Source organism: Dicentrarchus labrax, unplaced genomic scaffold (genome assembly GCF_905237075.1).
Source record: "Dicentrarchus labrax unplaced genomic scaffold, dlabrax2021, whole genome shotgun sequence".
In the NCBI taxonomy this organism is placed as follows: domain Eukaryota; kingdom Metazoa; phylum Chordata; class Actinopteri; family Moronidae; genus Dicentrarchus; species Dicentrarchus labrax.
Genome location: NW_026136722.1, coordinates 12,432,838 through 12,453,939, shown reverse-complemented (window position 1 = coordinate 12,453,939; position 21,102 = coordinate 12,432,838). Strand labels below are relative to the sequence as shown.

The following is a 21,102-nucleotide window of genomic DNA, read 5'->3' as shown; positions in this document are numbered from 1 at the left end:
AGAGTGTCTTTTGATATTAAAAGTAAGGTTGTGATGCACGCTCTGATTTTTCTTAAAGATTACCTACTGCATTATTGTCAGAGACACCTTGCTTGAGTTTAAGCAAGAGGCACTATTTGTAGATACATAGTTTCTAGCTAAAGTTAATATTTGTTTGATCGTTGCTGTTAAGAACAACTAATAGCTTGGATAATGAGAGTCTTTTTATAGGAAATTTGAACTGCAGTCAGCGTAGCTCATAAAGATAATGACATGCCTTTTGAAAACACCCGCACAAACTCATAAGCAATAATTCATGTCTGTTATTCATTTGTTTTCCACTAGCCGTCCAGCTGATGCCACAGGTCATCATTTCTTGTCAACAGAGTGTTTTAATGCGGTTGGCATTTATTCCAGAGTTGTTACTTGCTGTGAGCGGGCCGTGCACAAGCTGCCTCTCCCCCAAGGACACATCAACCACACTATTACATGCACAGTCAGGCTCTGACTGGAATCACAAATGCTGCTTTCTTGTATATTAGTTTATACCACTTGGTTCTGATGTCCATGTGTTTTCTTTAACATATGAGTGCACCCTATACTAGCACACTGCTGTTTTTACATAAGTATTAAAGACATCTGGCTGTATCATAAATCAGGAGAGCATATCACCTTATGTTTTAGTTTATGGATGTTTTTGTTTTGTGTGTAAGTTCATTATAAGTTACATATACATTTGTTTAGATTTACAAAATAACATTTTCAGCCTGGAAGAGATCTTTCCGATCAGGAATTATTTATTTATATGCTAATTATAGCAGGAATTAATAAAGAAACCACTTTTGCTATAAGCCTAACTTTTTTCCTGATTAAAGACAAAAATTAGGCTTCCCCACTTAATATATCGTAGATGTTCCATATGTGAACAGCCAACAATAGAAAACTAAATGGATTACATTTTTTATATTACTGAGATGGCACGTTTGACTACAGTTTAAACAATTAGTCAATTATTCAATTAGTCAATTAAAAATAAATGAATCTATTTGGATAATCAATTAATTGTTTCAAGTCCCTTTTCAAGAGAAAATGTCAAATATTTGGCTGCTGCAACTTCCAATCCTCCAATATGAGGATTTGCTGCTTTTCCTCATCTTAAATTAGAGTAAATTGAATATCTAGGTTTTGGACTGTTGGTTGGACAAAAGAAGCAATCTGAAGATGTTACCTTGGAAATTGCGAGTTTGTGATGGTTATTATTTTCTGACATTTTATGGACAATTAATCAATGAATCAAGAAACATTGGACAAAGCCACTTTTTCATCTTACGAACATGCCATCCAGATAGTAAAATAGATCTCAGCTGGGCATATGAAGATGTGCGTCTTGCAGTAGATAAAAAAAAACATAATTCTCTTTATTATATTTGTATTTTAGTATCATAAATGTTGTGATTTACTCATGATGTTACTCATAACAGACACCACTTGTCTTATATAAACATAGTTATTATAGAAAATACCACAGGAAACCTTTATTTGTAAATAACTGCTCACAACGACCAACTTATTTATGTGGTAATTTGTTATTAATTATTATGTGTTTTGTGTATTTGTACATAATACATGTATGTTTGCATTTATGTATTTGTATTTATGTCCATATTCTGTATACTGTATGCATGTATGTGTGTATGTGCTCATGTGTGTATATGTAGATCTGTATATGTGTATGCTATATGTACTTTATGTATGTATTCTTATTTTTTGTTCTTCAATTCCTTTTTATTTTTCTGTTATACTTTTTAGTTTATACGCTGTTGTACTCTTATAATGTTGTGTAATGGGTTAATGAATGTCATGTGTAACTATTAGCTGGACAGCGCTGTGTTCTTGAGGGCATGGAGAATAAACAGGATCTTAGTGGGTTTTATACCTTGGCCTTGATCTCTCCAATGGTTTATTCCTTTTTTTATATTGAATGTTTTTCCTCTCCTGCTTCTTAGCAACAAATAAAGTGGCACAGGTAATATCATCATATTTTTTTCAGTCCTGTTTTGGAGCTTCATCTGAAGCCAAAAGTAATAGTATGAACCTGAGGTTTCTATAGCAACCTAAACACAGGCTGCTGCCACGATGTGAACTTATACTTGTAATGACGACCGTGTCTATTTTTAACGTGGAAGATAACCCCAGATGCCTGTTAAACACTGATCAATTTTGGATTTGAAAGACTAATACTAGACCTACAAGAGGATTTTTTTGGCCCATTTGTCATGTATGTTTTATTTAATGCATATTATTGATTCTGTGTTGGTATGTTTGATCAAATTAGCATTTTTAATTATATATTTTATATTTTAATTATTTTAGCACAGTTTATTTTAAAATGTGCTCCAGTAGGACCATATTCATGTTCTTCATTAAAGACTGATTTGAACTGTCAGTATCTCACCTCTATCTCATTTCCCATGCCTGCTCCCTGGTGCTAAACCTTCCCACTGAGCCTCAGCCGTGCACATACCCAGAGTGCTCATCATTAGGCAGGCTACTGATCTTTGTTATCCATTCAGACTGCTGCTGCCCCGCCTGCACTCTCACTTTAATTGAGAATTTGCAAATGAGGCCGGGTGGATTTGTACTGGTCCGTACACAGTTGTTGACCCAGTAGTACAGTCATCCGTCAGACCTGAACTCTCAGAGCAGCGAGTGGCACGTTGGAGGTGAACTTTTTAATTCCATTGAGCAAATTATGTTTTTACCTCTAGGTGAGCTGGTTGTTAAGCCTGTGGAAATACACAGAGACAATGTCAGAGATGAGCTTGATTGGGCATTATACACCAATAAAAAACCCACATGGATTTGTTATATTTATATTTTGGTTTAATATTGTTTACTTATCTCACTGCACACTTCCATCTCTATCAGTAGCGGTTGACTTCACTGTGTTTTGAATCGGGAGCTCTCTGCAGTGTCGTTAAAGTATTTAACTCCTCAGTGTCACTGTATTGAGCTCATTTTTTTAATTAATGCAGAACAACACAATCATATTACAATGAAAATAAACAAAGACCGCTAATGTGTATGCAGTTATAGTAATTAATGACAGACATACATTTAAAGGATAAGGTTGGTGTAATTCTCTACTTTTTTATTGTCAGTTAATTCCGTAAAACCACCAAAACCAACAATATGTTTTTCTGTCATTCAGTATTCCTGATCTCCCCATTCTGCCATTCTGCCTGTGGCACCAAATCCATTTGTTCCGACTGAAGTTGTCTTTTTTTTCTTTAATAAGTGATGTATAATTTCATCAAGGACCAGTGTGTTGGATTGAGTGGCATCTAGCAGGGAAGTGCAGATTGCCATCTTCTGAATACAGTTCAGCCTTCCAAGCACATAGGAGAAACTACAGTGGTCGCAAAAAGGAAGAGGACCCACTTACTCTGCAGATATAAAACAGCTCATTCTAAGGTCACAAAAACACAACAATTCTTATTTGATGATTATTCACTCATGAAAACATACCTATGAATATTATTCCATGTCTGCCAATATATCCTCCTAAATATTAATGGACCTTTAAAAAGGCTCAGTAAATTTCTAAAACAAATGGCCACTGTAGTTTAACATTACGTCACAGATCAATACACATTTGGTGCTCTTGTCTTTTTGGCTTTTGACCCCTCAAAATGAAGCAGTGTACTTCCAGTGTACAACCCATCATCACAGAGTTTCACCAAAGTTGGATTTTCTGGCAGAAACGGAATATAATCTTCAAAGGGATGTTTTGTTTTTGTGACCTTAGAATGAATCTTTTATACCAATCAACCAGAACATTATGACCACTGACTAATTAAATGAATAACACTCAAATGAATAATCTCGTTATCATGGCACCTGTCAGTGGGTGGGATATATTAGGCAGCAAGTGAGCATTTTGTCCTCAAAGTTGATGTGTTAGCAGCAGGAAAAAGGGGCAGCGAGAGGATTTGAGCAACTCTGACAAGGGCCAAATTGTGATGGCTAGACGACAGCATCTCCAAGACTGCAGCTCTTGTGGGGTGTTCCCCTGTCTGCAGTGGTCAGTACCTATCAAAAGTGGTCCAAGGAAGAAAAAGTGGTGAACTGGCGACTGGGTCATGGGGGGCCAAGGCCCGTTGATACACGTGAGGAGAGAAGGCTGGCCCGTGTGATCCGATCCAACAGACGAGCTACTGTTAAAGCTGGTTCTGATAGAAAGGTGTTAGAACACACAGTGTATCACAGTTTGTTGTGTATGGGGCTGAATAACATTACGACCACCAGGGTGCCCAAGTGGTTGTAATGTTATTGCGTCTGTTTCTACAGTACCCCAAATTTAACCGAGCTCTAGAGACAGCCTTTCGGGGTTCGGGGATGTGTGTAAACTTAGTGCCCCTGTTCACTGTAATGAAGGAACATGTGGTCCAGTGCAACAGTGTGGCTTATTCATGTGTTTTTAATAGTTTCTGGGCAATAATGGAGCTCTATACCACAGAAGAATGAACTATATCAGACTCCAACTACACAGACAATACTTACAGGATCAGTTCATTCAGGATGATTTTGTTCTTTTCATTGGATTTGTTGCCAATAAGAAAAATATATAATCAGTTTAGACAGATAACCCCTAACACACACAGTCATGGTCATCAATGACAGACATACTATATATTTTATACCTAAGGAAGGAATACCCACTATACTGGTGTAACTTGTATACTGGTATGCTATCAGTACTACTGTTCTGCCTGTCAGTAGTTCTAGCGGGGAAACTCATCATATCTCCAGTCTTTTCACCTGTAATGTTTTGTTGCTTAATTAAGTGTGTAATTAGAGTAAAACAAACAGTCTTCTGTGTAGTATTGAAGGGGGGGTGCTTGTTGTAGTGATCCTCGGCTGTGATAGGAGCCGCAGGCTGATATTAGGCACTGACAACTGTGATGAATTCGATTAAAAAAATCATCTTATTTTATTAGAATGCATACAGACGTCAGAGTGTCTTTCATGCTGCAGACAACAGTGATGTCGGCACTATTAATTACTATGTATGCGCTGCCATATTGTATTGAAGTTTGAAGTGGGGGTTGCTGTCACCTGTCACACTCCCAATTAGCCACGTTTAAACACATATTCTCGCACATAAAAGAAGTTCTGACGTAGTCATGTTTTTATTTATGTTTTCCTTCTGATTTACTCTCCAGACAGAACACATAATTGAATGAATTCTGAAAATAAATTAGAATAAAATGATTGTTAAAAAAGGACCTGTTTCCTAGCAACATCAAATCAGTTTGTTATTCGGGTGGTGTGTGTGTGTGTGTGTGTGTGTGTGTGTGTGTTAGAGAGAGAGAGAGAGAGAGAGAGAGAGAGAGAGAGAGAGAGACAGAGAGGTTGAAAAATATCTGCATCATTTATTTTTTTAAGATGTCTCAAATCAGAATTTACTTGATTTGCATCATTTGGGCATTATTTCTGCTTATAAACACGTCGTCCAAAAGCTTGAAACAAAAGATCTCAGACTGTCTGGACAAATCCTCAAGCTGCTTAACTGACAGATGATGGGACAGATTTCTGGATACGAGAATGCCCTAGACGACTGAAGATGGATGTGGAGAGAGAATTGAGTGTCTCACAAGTATTACAGTCAAATGAAGCCTATTTGTGCTAATTGTTTGTGGAGTCATGCACATATTGTAGACTCGATTTGTGGTTTCAAGCTTTCAAACACTGAGTGAGGGGTTTTCAGATAAGAATAACAACTCAGTTTTTGATCAGTATCTGAGAAAATCAACAAACACACCAGTGATGCTGAAAAACTAAATCAGCATCAGAAAAACGTTGTTTACATTTATCCCAGGAGGGAAGGTTTTTGTTCAAGGTGCTCACACAATGTTAAAGAATAGAAATAACACTTAATATGAAATAGTTGTATATAGTATATATAGGTATATAAATATAAGTAAATAAATAAAATGGAAATAGAAATATAGTAAGAGCCTATGTACCTTATAGTGATAATAGTATACATACAATATATGCTAATATATACAAAGTAATGTATGCCACAGTATGTGACCCACAGAAATGAAATGGGTAATAGTAGTTCATTTTTAAAGTCATTTTAAAGTTATTTATAATTTCTGCAATACCACAATTGTATGCAAAATAGTTTTAATTGAATAGTTGTATGCTAACAAATTAAAGGTTCAACTCTATTATGAAAACACAGGAACTACCAAGTAGGTTTTTTTATTTTGAAATTCTTAAAAGTAAATATTTCAAGCATCTAAAAAAATAATATTTGCTATTATTATGTGTTCACTAACTTACTTTGGGGTTTTGGCGGTTGGTCGGACAAAACAAGCAATCAGAATTATGTCAACTTAGGCTTTGTGAAGTAATAATGATGGTGTGAATGATGGTGTGATGGTTTAAATGTTGTGTGGTATGATTTTTACTAAAAAGAGGACCTTTGTTGAAGAATACAATGTTTTTTACAGCTAGTCTGACTTTGAAAAAAATATTTCACCCATTTTAACTGAATCCACCTTTCAAGTTTTACTGGGTTTGAAGCCAGTGGAAACCTGACCAACTCTCCCAGCATGGCTGCCATTAGTCCTCATCAATACCTCAGGGATTTGCCATCCGCTCCCCCACCATGGTGAGAATCAGTGGGGGCTGGGATGGGCTGCCACACCCCTGTTGTGATGCGATGACGTTAATAAAGAAGCGTGACGGGGCCTCTGTGGACGGCTCTTCTGTATAATGTGCCGGGTATGGCTGATAAACGAGAAAGGAGGCAGAAGTCGGGAGGGGCGGGGTTGAGGAGTTATAGGCACACGGCATGGCTGATCCTGACGGCTCTGCTAGAGGGAGGAAGATGCCCCAGTGAGAGATCTGGGAGGGGTGAGAGAGGTGGGGGTGAAGGTGGGGGGGGGAATTCCCAAGGTGTTCAGCCAGCTACTCCCTGAATGTGCCTGTATCACCATGACAACTGGGGCCTGCAGGAGTCCGGGGATTCACTCACACCTGGAGGAAACAGAAAACATAATTTGCATTTTGCACACAGCCCTGCTCATCATAGTAGATTAACATGGTTCATGCAGAGTGCAGACATGTTGGATCTCTGAGAGCTTTGGTCCAGACCAGCTTTCCTTTTTAGTGCATGAGATAAGACGGTGTTTGATTGCTAATTAGAAGCTGAACTGCAGGCGATGGAGTCCAGTAGTTCCACATAAAAAGGAAACGGATCATCTTTATTTGCAAACAGGATGGGCACCAATGTCACTGAATCACTTTGTTTTTAATGACGACAGATGAGACGATGTAATTGTTTACCATAAAATGCATTTCATCTCCCCTTTTCTTATAAAAATTAACGTTCTTTCCAAGTATTTCATCTCTGTTTCAGAGTCAATCTGTTTCCTTGTCTTGGCAGGATTTCCGAGGAGAGTGTGGAGTTCTTTGAGCGTGTAAATGCCATCCTTCAGAAACAGGAGAACATGCTGCGGGCTGCCCAGGCTGAGGTAACCTCCACCCCAACTTCCACCTTTCCATCTGTTACACACTTGAAGCATGTTTGTGTAGGGAGAAGGCCTCAGCGCTGTTTCTCAGCCCACCGTTGTGGCCAGTATGACGTTTTTTGTACAGAAGGACCGGGTTGAGTTGGGTGCTCAGAAGACTGGAAGCTCAGCTGTGACAAGCTGCTGTTGATGGCAACGCTCAGCTCGTCCTGCTGCTACTGCTAACAAGGCAATGATGCTGTATTAACAGCAACATTGCCTTGCAGCACTCAGGCATTATTGCTTGGTTTCTGATGAAGACCACTAGTACAAAACGTTAGCATGTTTGTTTGCCACGGCCAGAATAAATTGGTGAAGTCCTGAATATTTCTTCCACCACTGGAAGGCAAACCAAAGGAAATCAGTGGAGAGGATGATTGACAGTCTGCTGTCAATACTACTTACTGTGACCTCAGCTTCTCCTCCCTCCAGTTCTTACTCAACGGTAGCCATAAGGAAAGCAGGTTATGTTTTGGCTGAACTGTTTCTGTCCCCTTACAGTGTCAAAGAGGGGACTGCACGGTGCCGCCACCTCAAGAGCATGTGGACCAGTCCTTTATACCCGACAGAATCAGCAGGACAGAGGTGCCTCAGCTTTTCTGTTTTCATTGCATTTCAGTAGGGATTAAATCTTAAAAGTCACAATAACCGAACGCAGTTGAGTTTTTTTTTTTTTTTTATCCCTGCTTTTGATGTGCAGCAGAGCATAAAGCATGAAGGCAGAGGAACATTTTATTTTTGAAGAGTTGTTATTAAGTGGAGTGTGTTTTCATGTAGCTGGACCTGCTTTATGAGGAAGCTGTGTACACGGTGGTCAACCGGGTGGGAGTGCCTTCACCAGAACATATGAAAAGTGACGAAGAGCTATTTGCTTACCTGCTAAAGGTATCTATCCATCCATCTATCTATCTATCTATCTATCTATCTATCTATCTATCTATCTATCTATCTATCATCATTAAGTCGATGTTAGTAACACTGATGCTAGCCCAATGAAAAGTGTTATTTGTTGTGAGAAGGCTATAAAAATTCGAACAGATGCTCTTGGCTCAAACCTGATTAAACATCAAAAGCCCAGTCACACTGTGTACTGATATTCTGCAGTGATATTACATTCATTCAGATGATGTCACGCCAAGGATTGTAGCCTCCTTTATTTCTAGAGTGGGTGTCTTTTTTCAAGGTGTGTTGCATTTCCCCAGCTGGTCAGATGCTGGCAGCAGCTCTATAAAATAAAATCCTTTTTAAAATACATGATTTTTTGTGATGTTGTCATAGATTCTATATCCGCTTTAGAAAGCACATCTGTTCAGTTCCTTTTTTTGAAGTTTAACCAGTAAGTGGGTGTTTCAGGTGTATTCAGGTTTTTGTTGCATAAAAAAAAAAATCGTATTGTCTGTTCTCTCCAAGGTGTTTGATATGGGCGAAGAGGAACATGACATTATTCTCCAAAAAGTTCAAGAATCCAAGGTGAGACTCTTTATATATAAGTCTATTCTTCAATGTTGTCAATACAATATCCTTCAGATATACTGAGGCAAGGTAAGCGTTATTCATCAGTTTTCTATACTTAAATGGAAAAATTGATTGATTCAAATCAATGAAACAACTTCTGTTCACAAGGGCTGCCAGAATCAACACAAAATGAAAGGGCTTTGTAAGTGCTTTAAAGGAGACAGCAATGGAATACAGGATTCAAGCTCATTTAAACAGACTCCTAATATATTATATATTATATATATTGTGTAATAACAGACGTAAATGGTAACCAACTGGTGCCTGCAACAATAGCAAACATGCTTAAAAATGTCTAACATACAACAACAATGTTTGCAAACACAGTACGTGGCTTGTGGTGGTGTGTGCCAAACCTCTGGTACATTCCTTTAAGTCATTAGCTCAATAAAACACATAACTGAATTAACTCTTCAGTGGTCACAGGGTGCCACTGAGAAGTGCAGAGTTGGAGGTATCACTTAATCCTCAGTTCTACAGCCACAGATGTTTTAGTGTATTTACTGATATTTTCTCATGCTCATGTGTAGTTTGTGAAGTAGTAATAAGGTGAAAACATGGCCTTGAGAGCCACAGCTGGAGGGCACTGATGAAAAACCTGTAACTCCTGAAAGTTCAAATATCTCTGTTAAGAACTGTGAGCCCTGATGATAGACTGCTGGTTATGTTGTGACCCGAGTCACAATATCTTCCATTTAAATAAATAAATAAATTGCATAATTATTTTTCCTATAATGGAACTTTTTCTACCTTATGTCTCACAAAGTCCTGATGAATATAATACCTGATGAAGCATATTGGAGTTGATTATTTCCATACTCTACAATGGATGCTGGCGTTTATTTAAATGGAGATGCGGGAGAGTTATGAAAATACATTGTGATGTTCTCAGTGCATGACGTTGATATTGTGCATTTACAGTTTCTTACTGAACTCTTTTCACAGCGAGCCAGTTTTTCTTTGAGAGTTTCTGTTATGAAGGCAAAGAATCTGATGGCCAAGGATGCAAATGGTGAGACATCTAAAGCATTACTGTAACTTTTATTTTCTATTTTTCTATTATAAAAGCAGTTATGTGAAATGTGCCCTATGCAGCAACAGCAATATGCAATCAAAAAAATGTCATGGCACTCACCCAATAAACTGTCAAGTGATTCACCGAACATCTTAAAGTTTTTAGTCATTTATGGCAATAGGTTTGTTCATGATAAGCAAGGTCTGTGCAGTTTTGATCGGCAGTGATGATGCAATGCATGATGGGAAGAATTCTGTCCAACCTGCCCATGACTTTTTCATGATGAAATAAAAGAGACTTTCTCAATAGCAGTTGATATCAGAGTCAGGAGGTGCAGTTATCATCTACCAATAAAAACCTAAAAATGGGAATTGGTTTTCCAATTTATGCCTCACTACATTTTCTGTGTACTTGCATTGACTTTGATTCTAATTGCTGCATGGTTCATGATCGCCCATCAGAAGTAGAACATTTCAAATATGTGTACAACAAGAGAGTTTTTACAGTAAAATACAAACATGTAGATACGAGTTTCATAATACATCTGCATATATGAATGTTGAGCCCATATTCTAATTGATTCACTGAACAAAACTTTGATCGTAATCATAAATGAGCCCAAAGACTTCCCTCTTCTTGCTGCTGTAACAGCATCTTCAAGGTGATATAAACAGTTGAACGCCCGCAGTAACCTTTTATACTTGTCACCCTGCGTCCTGCCAGGGTACAGCGACCCCTACTGCATGCTGGGAATCCTGGTGGGCCAGAGCCCGCGGGAGATGGAGGAGAAGAAGGAGAGAAAGTTCAGCTTCAGGAAGAGAAAGGAGAAGCTGGAGAAACGTTCCAGCACCAAGGAGGTGTTACCTGCGAAGTGTATCCAGGTGACTGAGGTCAAACCAGAGACTCTCAACCCAGTGTGGGACGAGCACTTTGTGTTGTGAGTACAGCAGGTCGACCTTCATCAGAGTACTGGACATGATGATATGTGTGACATGCAGGATTCACAGTTTCATTTGTTTCACACTAACAGCCAAAGCTGTTAGTTATGTGACCAGCGCAGCACATTGTCATCTGTGTGGAGGGATCGAGGTGTTTATTGTCAGTATTTACTCACCGAGAGGACAATTCAATTAATGATTTTCCTGTTTTTTTTTCACAGTGAAATAGATGATGTTCACAATGACCTCTTACATCTCGACATATGGTAAGATTAGTGTGCAGAAACACCTTGAATTCCTTGAATGTAGCTGACGGGAGTAGCTGGCTGAAAACCTTAGGAAGCCAAGAGCTCGATGTGAGCCATGTTGCATAACAAATCATTTTAGTCTTTATTCCGCTGTTATAGAAACTTTAAACCCCTCTGGTCAAAGCTCTGTTAAGAGCTGACTCTTTATACAAGTACAAGTTGAGTAGGCTAATGCTTTTATTGAACTACAGTGGCTCTTGACTGTAGATCTCCTTCACTTCTCAGTTCAGTCAATTGTACAAATATGTTCCAGCATGAGATGAGAGGTTATAATAAAGTCTGAATGATCCTCTTTTCTTCAGGGATCACGATGATGACGTGTCTGTTGCTGAAGCCTGCAAAAAGCTCAATGAAGTCAGTGGACTTCGCGGAATGGGCAGGTAGAACAAAATATGTTGTGTAATCCTGAATTGTGGTGTTATGAAAGTGTAACGATCTTACTGTCTTAGATACATCTTAGGTAAAAAATGCTGGAAAATACTTTAGCAGGGTTGTTCTTTTCTCTGAAGGTCTGAAGCGCAACTGAATGACAAATTGAGATTGTGCACACAATTATTGAGTTGGTAATTAATTTATTCATCCAGTTGGCATTGAAGCACTGAATAGATGAGTCAGTCAACATGTCAATCAAAGGGCCATTTCCATTTGAATGAGGGTAAAAGTTTCAGTTCATGAATGAAGAGATCTAGATTATATATATATATATACAAAATACAAACCAACCCAACCAAACAACATACTATTTAATTTTATGAGATTATTTTATATTCGTCCTTTAACTGTAATATTCTCATAGAATATGCTGGATGTTCAATTTAATGACAGTATTTGATGCAGCCACTGTCCCCATTGGATGCTAGATATAATTTGAGTGTGATTTGTTATTATCTCATAGAGAGTCCTTCCCCGCGCATGCTCAGTGTATGTTTTGCATACCAATATACGGCATCCAGTGCTCTGGTTCTTGTTATGTAGCCATCAATAAAAGGCACAGTCATAGCACGTCGCTGTCCGAATCCGAAACATACAGGAGAGATCAGTGCCAATAAAGCAGTGCACACAGAGAACACAAAGAGTTCAGTCATGGCCATGGAGAGACTAATAAATGGCAGACATGTCTAATGAAAGCCTGAGGATGTCAATCATAACCAAGAGACCAAAGGATCATAATCCTGTGGTGGAAAATGTGCAACTTCCATTTGAACAAAAATCTCAGTAATAGCCCACTTTCATTAGGAAATGAAATGAAACTCATTTTGCTGAGTCTAATTGTAAGTCACAGTGGATAAAAGCATTAGCTAAATGCCTAAAAATGAAAACTGTGAAATTATAGCTCTTAAACATGAATTAAACCTGTGACAAACAAGACTCCCTTTTCCTTGCACTCTGTCTTTTCTTATCAGATATTTTAAGCAGATAGCAAAGTCAGTGCGTTCCAATGGATCTGCATCATCAGGTTCCGAGGAGAACGCTGATGACTTCCTCGGATGCATCAACATCCCCTTGAATGTGAGTGTGTAAAAGCTCAAACCAAAACTCACTTGTTAGAGGCATCAAGCAGCTGTGTCAAATCAAACACAACCACAAATAGATTTCCCCCAAGGATGCAATGTGAAAGATTTCCCTGGAAGTATGTCAGTGCCATTAATCTGGCTGGTTTCCTTCTTATAGGAGATCCCAGTTGTTGGCTATGACACCTGGTTTAAGCTGGAGCCTCGATCGAGTACTTCTAAAGTTCAGGGAGAATGTCACCTGATATTGAAACTCTTCACCAGCCAGGTCTGTGCGTTGTAACAGTAATTCAATATACAGAATACTGTTCTTGTTGCATTGATATGAGGAATCTTTTTTTTTTTCTTTCAGAGAGACACAGCTCTATCTAAGAAAGACTCAAATGTCTCTATTCACAAGAAACTGCTGAGTCAGATTGTGGAATACGAGCACACTCACGTTAAGGTGAGTTTCTTCCAGATATTTATTCAAGGCAGACTCTTTAATAAAGTGTTTTATGATTTTTGGCAGTGGTGTACCCTCATGCAACAGCTTTTATTCCAATTACTTTTGAATAGTTTATTAATCATTATAATCCCTTTAATTTGCATTCTTTTTGTGTTATTGCCATTTGCTACCCAAGTGAAAGCATCAAGCTATTAGGATGTCCTTTGATTCAATTAGTTACTTGCTCGGCCTGTTGTTTCAGACAGACCACCAAGAGTGGCCACTAAATGGGATTTTAAATTATAGGCTTTGTTCTGACTCCACCGAAATCAGTTTTGTGTATGTGTGAGAATTGGAGTTGAATTATTCTGGTGTTAGTAAATTGCAGATGCTTGGGCTGCTAATTTTCATTGTCATTATGTTTACATTTACTTAGTGTATTAATAGTTCATTAGTTTATAGTAATGCTTATATTTTGCATTCTGCACTGACTGCCAAGTTTTTGATGAGTACTACTCTACTACATATAATTGTAGAGAGAGCCCTACAATTGGAACGGGCAAGTTTGTCCTCCAGCATGGACTGTACTGGCTCACCATGCTGTGCAAACTGATCTCTCGCCTCTCCAACAGGCCATTATGTGAGTATTAATGGAGAAATAAAATTGATCAGATCAAACATGAAAGCTTTAGCGTCAAGTAAAAGGTGAACGTTTTATTTTTTAACACAGTCGCTGGCAGTGCTACAGCAGCCACCATAGGACCCAGAGGGTGTGCTACTCCCTGCTGCTACGCCTCCTGAGGACCATCGATGCAGAGTGGGACCCTGCCGCTGTGAGGGGCGACCTGGTAGGTTCTTGGCCATCGGCCTCTCAGTAGGATAAAAACCTTTCATCAGCTGGAAACAGTCACCTCATTAGCTCAGCTCTTCACTGACATTCATCAAGGTTTTTGGTTCAGCCAAAAATGTCTCACAGCCAGTGTTCTTGAAGCTATAACTGAGGGCCCTTCCTGTGTCCAGGAGAGGCAGCTGTCAGACAGCTTCAGGCTGTACACAGAGCACTGCCTGTGTCTGATGAAGAACATGCGTCAGGTTTTCCCCTGCACCAGCGCTGCTGCCATTACACGCTACGAGCTCATGTTGAGGTAAAGTCACACTGCCATCACATCACATCACGCACTTGCCTGTTCTGCCATACCAAGAAAACGCTCAACCTCTCACCCCACCAGACACAGAGAGGCTTCAACCAGTGAGTCTGTGGTGGAAGCAGTGTTGGGCTCCTTACTCAAACAGATATATCTTAATCATTGCTCATTACTCATTTCAAAATAAAGTATTTTTTGTTCCTGACCACACATTTTGTTGTATAAAACCTGTCAAATAGCGGTTAATTACACTGACATATTGTGGTCATAAGCAGCAAACAACTTACATGTTTTTACTTTAATGTATTATTCCATATATGAAATTGTGCTACCAGTACAATCAGTAACCAGATCCTGTCATACACTGGTATGAGGGCCATATACTCATGGTATTATGATATTGCCTGTGTACATGTGGAACGTTTAGCTTGAAGATATCACTAAATCATAAGCATTCATCATTGGAGGACATGAATATCCACAGTGAATTTCATGGAAATCTAGGCATTGATTTTTAGACACATCGTCATTGACCAGTGTGTCAATCTAGGGGAGACTTCAACCATAAAATCATGAGAAACAATCCAAAAAAGACCATGGATATCTGTATTAAATTTGATGGCAACCTGGTCAGCTTTGCAGAGATTTTCTGCCCTCATAAGAGTCTTGGACAGAGCGACTGGAATCACCATCCTTTGGCTTCGAATTACCATTGCACAAAAGAACAAAGTTAGAGCAGTGAAATGTACAAAATTAGGGAGTCTGTTCCACATAAATGCCAGCCAGTAAAGTCAGCTTATTATTGAAGTTCATGTTCCGGTGTTGCACTAATTTGGAGGAGACTGTTTTTTATAGAAATTTCTCCAGTAAGAAGTCCAGCTCTGCCCAGTGATCAACACCTCAAGGGAGATCTTTTCTACACCTCTCAGAAACACACACACACACACACACTGACACACACACACACACACACACACTGTGACTCATAGTTAAAGTTCCTGTAGTGATAATGTAGGATGCATAAATTTAGTGAGTATGTAGCTTTTGTGTTTATTTAAATTGAATAACAATATGTTAGTGTATGACGTGAAATCAGCATTTATTTTTCTTGTACTGTAATTGGCTTTTTCCTGTCTGTGTATGCCAGGGGGATTGGCCACATGCAAAACATGCAGGCATTTAAGACTGTATGTCCCCTTCGAAATGAACTGCAGTTGGACATCACTACTGCTGTCAAGGTAACAATGAAATTGAGAAAAAGTTTAATTAAAGGTACCTCGTGGAGTTGATGTGAGGCGATGTACTGAGATACTGAGAAGGGCTTCAATAGCTGGACACCGAATAGTTTGCAAAGCAGCACGGACATGCATCATCATGAAAATAAAGCTGACTTGATGCAGATTTCTGTGTGCTGTAATGTAAGAAGTAAAAAAAAAAGAGGAAGAGAAGACCAGAAAGAGATCTGCTTTAGATGAAGCATTTCATGTAGTAGTAAATTAATTCAACACTATAAGCTTTTAGGGATATGCATGTTGTGTTTTAGTGAGAAAATTTGAACATAAACAACATTGAATACTCCACAGGGCACCTTTAATCAACCCATTTATACTCCTTAATTTGTGTAATTATTTCAACAGAAAGGAAGTGCGGAGTGGTACGAGAGCTTAATTGCACGATATAAACCAGAGGAGGGGGTACGTTTGTACTGATGAGAATAAGTCTTAATGATAAAAATCATTACATCTTATAATCTTACTGACCTTGGCTTGTGAGTTGATATGCAGGATGTTTTTTTATTGTGTACTGACAATGCAGACTCTGGAGGAGCAGCTAAAGAAGCTGGTTCAGGTGGTTGATAGTGTGTGTGCAGACGTGCAGAGAGCCCAGAACATCTACAACAAACTCTTCTACAGGTGAATATCATTGCTCATCAAGAAAAAAACAATGTAGAAATGTTATGCTACTTGCATTAGTGGACTGATATCACTTCATCCTCTGTTGGTTGGTTCTCACAGTGCAGTGAAAGTAGATTTCCTCAGCATATCATACCGGCAGTTGGAGAAACAGGTATGTCATTGAAACTGATGTGAAAAGGTATTGTTAATAAGTCTTTTTTGAGGCATACACAACTGTTGTTGGTCACTTTGACACAGGTATTTGAACACAAGTCAAATTCTTTTATCCTTCAGGTAGCTGATGATGTAAATGTAGCGATGGAGCGGGTTTGTGGGACTTTGGAGCAGGAGAGCTCCAGACTGACTCAGACAATGGGAGAGACCATCTTTGAGCTCTTCATGTCATTGAAAACCCTCAAAGGCTTCCGGGAGTTTCTTCCGCTCAAGTTGGTTATGAGTTCCACTCTAATAACTATTCATATAGAAACCTAAACGGTTTTGACTGGTGCTTATTTGTTTGAAATGTCAGCGAGGAGATGAGACTTCAACCTTTTCTTCAGCTTTGAATTTATTAAAAGGACTTGTGTTCTTCTCTGACAGGGATGCCAAAATGTTGGCCTTGACAGGCTTTCATAACTGGTTCAAGTCCTCGATTCATAAGTGGCTGCAGATTGTTCATGACAGATCCTGTGACAGAATTCGTAAGGCTGTGGAAACAGACAAGGTGAGAGGTTTCTGCTTTTGAAATGATGAATTTGAACACAATGAAAATAATGTAAGTTGGTCTGTGATGACATACAGCCATAAGCTGGACTGAATTCAAGTTATTAAATGTATTTGCTTACTAACATCTACTGTAGTAGCATTTTATTATATTTATCATAGCATATAAACATCTGTAAACTGATATGAGGGCATTTTTTAGGTTTATTGTAAATGATTGTTGATAAATATATCTAAATAAAAGTTATCCCTAAACCGTAGTTGTTTCTTATACTTATGTAGTGTGTAATTAAGCATTTATTAATACATACATTAACCTCCCTATACACATACAAATCCTTTGTATGTAGAGTGTAAAATGATTCATAATATCCAAATGGAATTGGTTTGGTTTTATTTATTTTTTATTATTGGGTTTGTTTGTTTTTCATGAATAACCAGTTCTTAAAATATTCATGTATTAACTGTTAATACAAGGGATTTAACATATAATAAATACTTGTTTTATGTGTTTTGTGAGCAGCTCGAGCCTGTGCAGCATGCCAAACACAGTTCTTCAGCAGTGGAAGTGACAACGTGCTTCGGCCAGGTACGTGAGATCTGGCTCCAGCTGGCCTGGCCAGACTCTGCGGGGGCCTTCATCTTCATCACTCGTTTGACAGATGTGAGTGCCACTCTACATACATCCTGCATGCATAAAACTCTAGAAGATTCATACACAGGATTACTAAAAGTTTTTTACCAGCATTTGAGTCAAAATAAAAAAGAAACAGAGTTATTCAGTTTAATAACAGCACTGGTATTTTATAACAGAATTTCTGCAGTGAGGCTGTGTGCTACTCAGAGATGATCACACGCAAGATTGAGAGGAACCAGCAGGGCCAAGACCACAAGAGCTTCACAGTGCAGGTAAAGCCTATAGCAAAACAGAACTGGGGGAGGGCACACAATGACGTGGAAAGTAAATGTCAGCAAGTGTTCTCCCTGGCAACACAAAGAGCTTAGCAGGAGATCAGATATGTTTACACTCAGAAAAAAAGCAGTTGCCTCTTGTCACTGTCAATCATTTACACTCGCACCCCATCCCTCCACTTCTCTGTAGCCCTGCTTCTTTTCCTTCTTTGTTTCTCCACCTCCACCCTATTTTTCTCCTCTTCTGCTCCTCTTCGCTTTCTGCTAGATCTGCATTGCCCTGAACAACACAGAGCATGTGCGTGTTTTCCTGGGTCACCTGCCCCGTGACCTGGACTGGCAAGGTGTGGAGCGGGCAATGGAGGAGTCCTGTGGGGTGGAGGGGAAGGAGCAGGTTTACAAGGCTCTCAATGGGCAGCTGTTCAATATGGACCTGGACCTACAAAGAGAAGCCAAACGTCTCATTACACTGCTCACTGACAAGGTACACAGAGCATGAATACCTGCTGATCAACTACTCTTAAAAAGACATGCTACATTGTAAAAGTGTATAAGTTAATCAAAAAAATTGTCTAAACTGATTACATCGAAAGTTTTAAGGAAAACCAGCTAAATTCTGCAAGTTTTATTCTTGATGATGCAGCTTTTACGAGTAGTTTTAAGCGACACTAACTTAGTTTATTAAGTTACAGAAACATTCCTGATTAAGTGCTTTTTAGTGTGTATTGTTTTCACAGTACAAATAAATAGTCATGTGTCAAATTAAATAAAGCTAATTTTGAGTTTAATTAACTTATTTGGTTTTACAGTGCGTACACACACACACACACACACACACACACACAAACACACACACGTATCAATTAGTCACTGCCAGTGAAGATCTTGTAACTCCACTGTTATTGTATTTGTTAAGAAAATGATTAATCTTGACAGGTTGAGGTTTCTACAAGCAGTGACTCCCTGTTAGAAAAACAAACTTACTTACTTACAATATGCACATGCACGTGAATGAGAGAATATTTCTGTGCAGATGCTGCCTGAGCTGCGGAGGTACATCCAACACATCAGCCTGTCTCCAGACTCCATCAACAATGATGAGGTAAGGCCTAGTAAAGGTTTTGTATCAGTGGTGTTTGCAGCAACAGTACATATGTAATATATATAAATGTGACATTTTTCTAGGCTGTGGCCCCTCTTATGAAGTACTTACAAGACACAATGGTCATCCTCACTCAAAACCTTGTAAAGGAGAATCTGACTAGGTAATTACTTTCTCTTCTTCCCTCCTCACTAAAAATATGACTTCATTTATTTTCTGTTTGACAGGGACAATATAAATTAATTTTAATAACGATTCTGAGTTATAATTGCGTCACATTCTGCCTAATTGCTAATTTCCATTTGGTGTTCCTATGCAGCTAATGATAAAAGTTCAAAAGAAAACATTCAGTACAAAATTAAAAAACACAAAAACAATTCACAACATAAACTCACAACAAGCACATGCAGCACATGTCCAAGTCCAAGTCCATTGAAACCACTGTGTAAAATGAGAAAATTCCTGACTGCCTCCCAGTGGCAGTATTTTATTATATTATAATAATAATTTAGTAATGATTTATATTTTTACATTAAGACTGATGCATGTTTTGGTGAGCTGGCTTAAAATAAAATTGATATTTACCTTAGGGCTCCTATCTGTACCCTATTCTCTGTATATGTATATATACATATAATGCTGCGTCATCAGCATACATTTGATTTTTAAACCAGGAAGAATGCCAGCAAACCCAAAATTGATTTTGGGGAACTTGAACTTAATAACAGACATATCCTTATGTCAAGTAACACCGCTGGTTCATCTTCTCTAAATAGAATTTCATTTATTTAGTACTAGGTGAAAGCTCAGCAAGTAAGATGTTGCGACTGTGTCATTGAATGTAACAATAATAATACCCTTCAGATATGTTTTGTGCTACAACATAATTATCAAGCTATTATCTGTGACAAACATACATGAAGCTAAGTGAGGGTACAGGGGTGTAATTGGAAGAGCTGCTAAACGTGAGGGTGTCTCATTGTGTCTGCTGCCTCGTAGAGTTCTTCAAAGCATGTGGGAGCTGCTCCTGCGAATGATCCTGGATGCGGTTGCAGAAAACAGGGGCGTTCAGGTGGAGTTCTACAACCGTTTCCAGTACACAGTGGAGGTCAGTGATTTTTGCATTCTATCACAAAATAGTTAGCTATATACTATAGCTGTGTCCAGTCTGGTATAGTTTTGCCGCTAAGAAGAGTAGTCTGCTTAAAAAGACTTGTCAACTCTGTAAAGATTGTCATCCCATCATCCTTTAATTAGCTCTGTATGCTTGCTGTCGTGCAATCATTAGCATATATTAGATATTTATGTAGTGACTAGGTAATAGTTCAGCGGCAGAATTAGTTCCCTCATGAATGACAATGTGAGAGCTACTGTATATTCTAATGCCAATTTAACCAGCTGGCAGGGGATGTGACAGATTTGCATGAAAAGTCATGGCATGCTACACGAGTGGGCTGAGTTTGGAGCTTGGCAGACAGATATTGTGTTTGCCTGCCAGAGGTTTCATGCTGTTTGTGTGAACAACACGTCTTTCTACTATGCTGAGACTTCATTCTATCAAAATTAGAGGGATGAATGCGATGACTCTGACCTCACTCATATATAATTTGTTTTACTTTAATGCTTTAGACCTTGTTGCAGTTCCTCCATGCTAAGGGGGAGGGTCTTTCCCTGGAAGACATGAAGAGTGGAGACTATAAGGTAGGACTTCTTGCCTTTTTGTTTTAGCATTTATGTCCTCATACCTACATTAAAGTGTAATTTATCTTTTTCCCTTTCTGACTGTACTCTTGGTGCTTTAGGTCCTGGATGAGGAGCTCAGGCTGAATAAATGCTCTTCCTTTGAACTGATTGAACAGTACTATCTGGAGAAGATTTCCCAACAGGTGTGTTCAACTTACCAGGCTGGCAATTTCATTTAGCCGTGAAGTGAACAGAGGTGTTTTGATTGGACAGCACAACACCCAGTCTTCTGTTGTTTTAACTCTGATTGAAAATCTGCCTTCTCCGGAAGTCAAGATGCTGTCAGATGATGCAGAAAGTAGA

The 21,102-nt window shown here is 38.7% G+C and overlaps 1 protein-coding gene across 2 annotated transcripts in view; it reads left to right on the top strand.

Moving 5' to 3' along the window:
- The window catches only part of baiap3 (BAI1 associated protein 3), a 34,943-nt gene that overhangs the window by 7,907 nt on the left and 5,934 nt on the right, over window positions 1–21,102 (top strand). The window contains exons 1-29 of one of the 2 annotated variants that reach the window (XM_051388066.1): window positions 7,063–7,329; window positions 7,442–7,529; window positions 8,067–8,150; window positions 8,343–8,450; window positions 8,976–9,035; window positions 10,026–10,092; window positions 10,819–11,032; window positions 11,255–11,299; window positions 11,644–11,721; window positions 12,745–12,850; window positions 13,013–13,120; window positions 13,205–13,297; window positions 13,816–13,919; window positions 14,010–14,127; window positions 14,300–14,424; window positions 15,572–15,662; window positions 16,062–16,118; window positions 16,240–16,337; window positions 16,440–16,491; window positions 16,614–16,765; window positions 16,920–17,043; window positions 17,566–17,706; window positions 17,856–17,951; window positions 18,223–18,438; window positions 18,988–19,056; window positions 19,140–19,219; window positions 20,056–20,164; window positions 20,686–20,757; window positions 20,859–20,942. In XM_051388066.1, the coding sequence (XP_051244026.1) occupies window positions 7,310–7,329; window positions 7,442–7,529; window positions 8,067–8,150; window positions 8,343–8,450; window positions 8,976–9,035; window positions 10,026–10,092; window positions 10,819–11,032; window positions 11,255–11,299; window positions 11,644–11,721; window positions 12,745–12,850; window positions 13,013–13,120; window positions 13,205–13,297; window positions 13,816–13,919; window positions 14,010–14,127; window positions 14,300–14,424; window positions 15,572–15,662; window positions 16,062–16,118; window positions 16,240–16,337; window positions 16,440–16,491; window positions 16,614–16,765; window positions 16,920–17,043; window positions 17,566–17,706; window positions 17,856–17,951; window positions 18,223–18,438; window positions 18,988–19,056; window positions 19,140–19,219; window positions 20,056–20,164; window positions 20,686–20,757; window positions 20,859–20,942 (2,859 nt within the window). In that variant the 5' untranslated portion in view covers window positions 7,063–7,309. Of the gene's footprint in view, window positions 1–7,062; window positions 7,330–7,441; window positions 7,530–8,066; window positions 8,151–8,342; window positions 8,451–8,975; window positions 9,036–10,025; window positions 10,093–10,818; window positions 11,033–11,254; window positions 11,300–11,643; window positions 11,722–12,744; window positions 12,851–13,012; window positions 13,121–13,204; window positions 13,298–13,815; window positions 13,920–14,009; window positions 14,128–14,299; window positions 14,425–15,571; window positions 15,663–16,061; window positions 16,119–16,239; window positions 16,338–16,439; window positions 16,492–16,613; window positions 16,766–16,919; window positions 17,044–17,565; window positions 17,707–17,855; window positions 17,952–18,222; window positions 18,439–18,987; window positions 19,057–19,139; window positions 19,220–20,055; window positions 20,165–20,685; window positions 20,758–20,858; window positions 20,943–21,102 lie in introns of those variants that run through there. The other variant, XM_051388065.1, reaches the window with a different exon arrangement.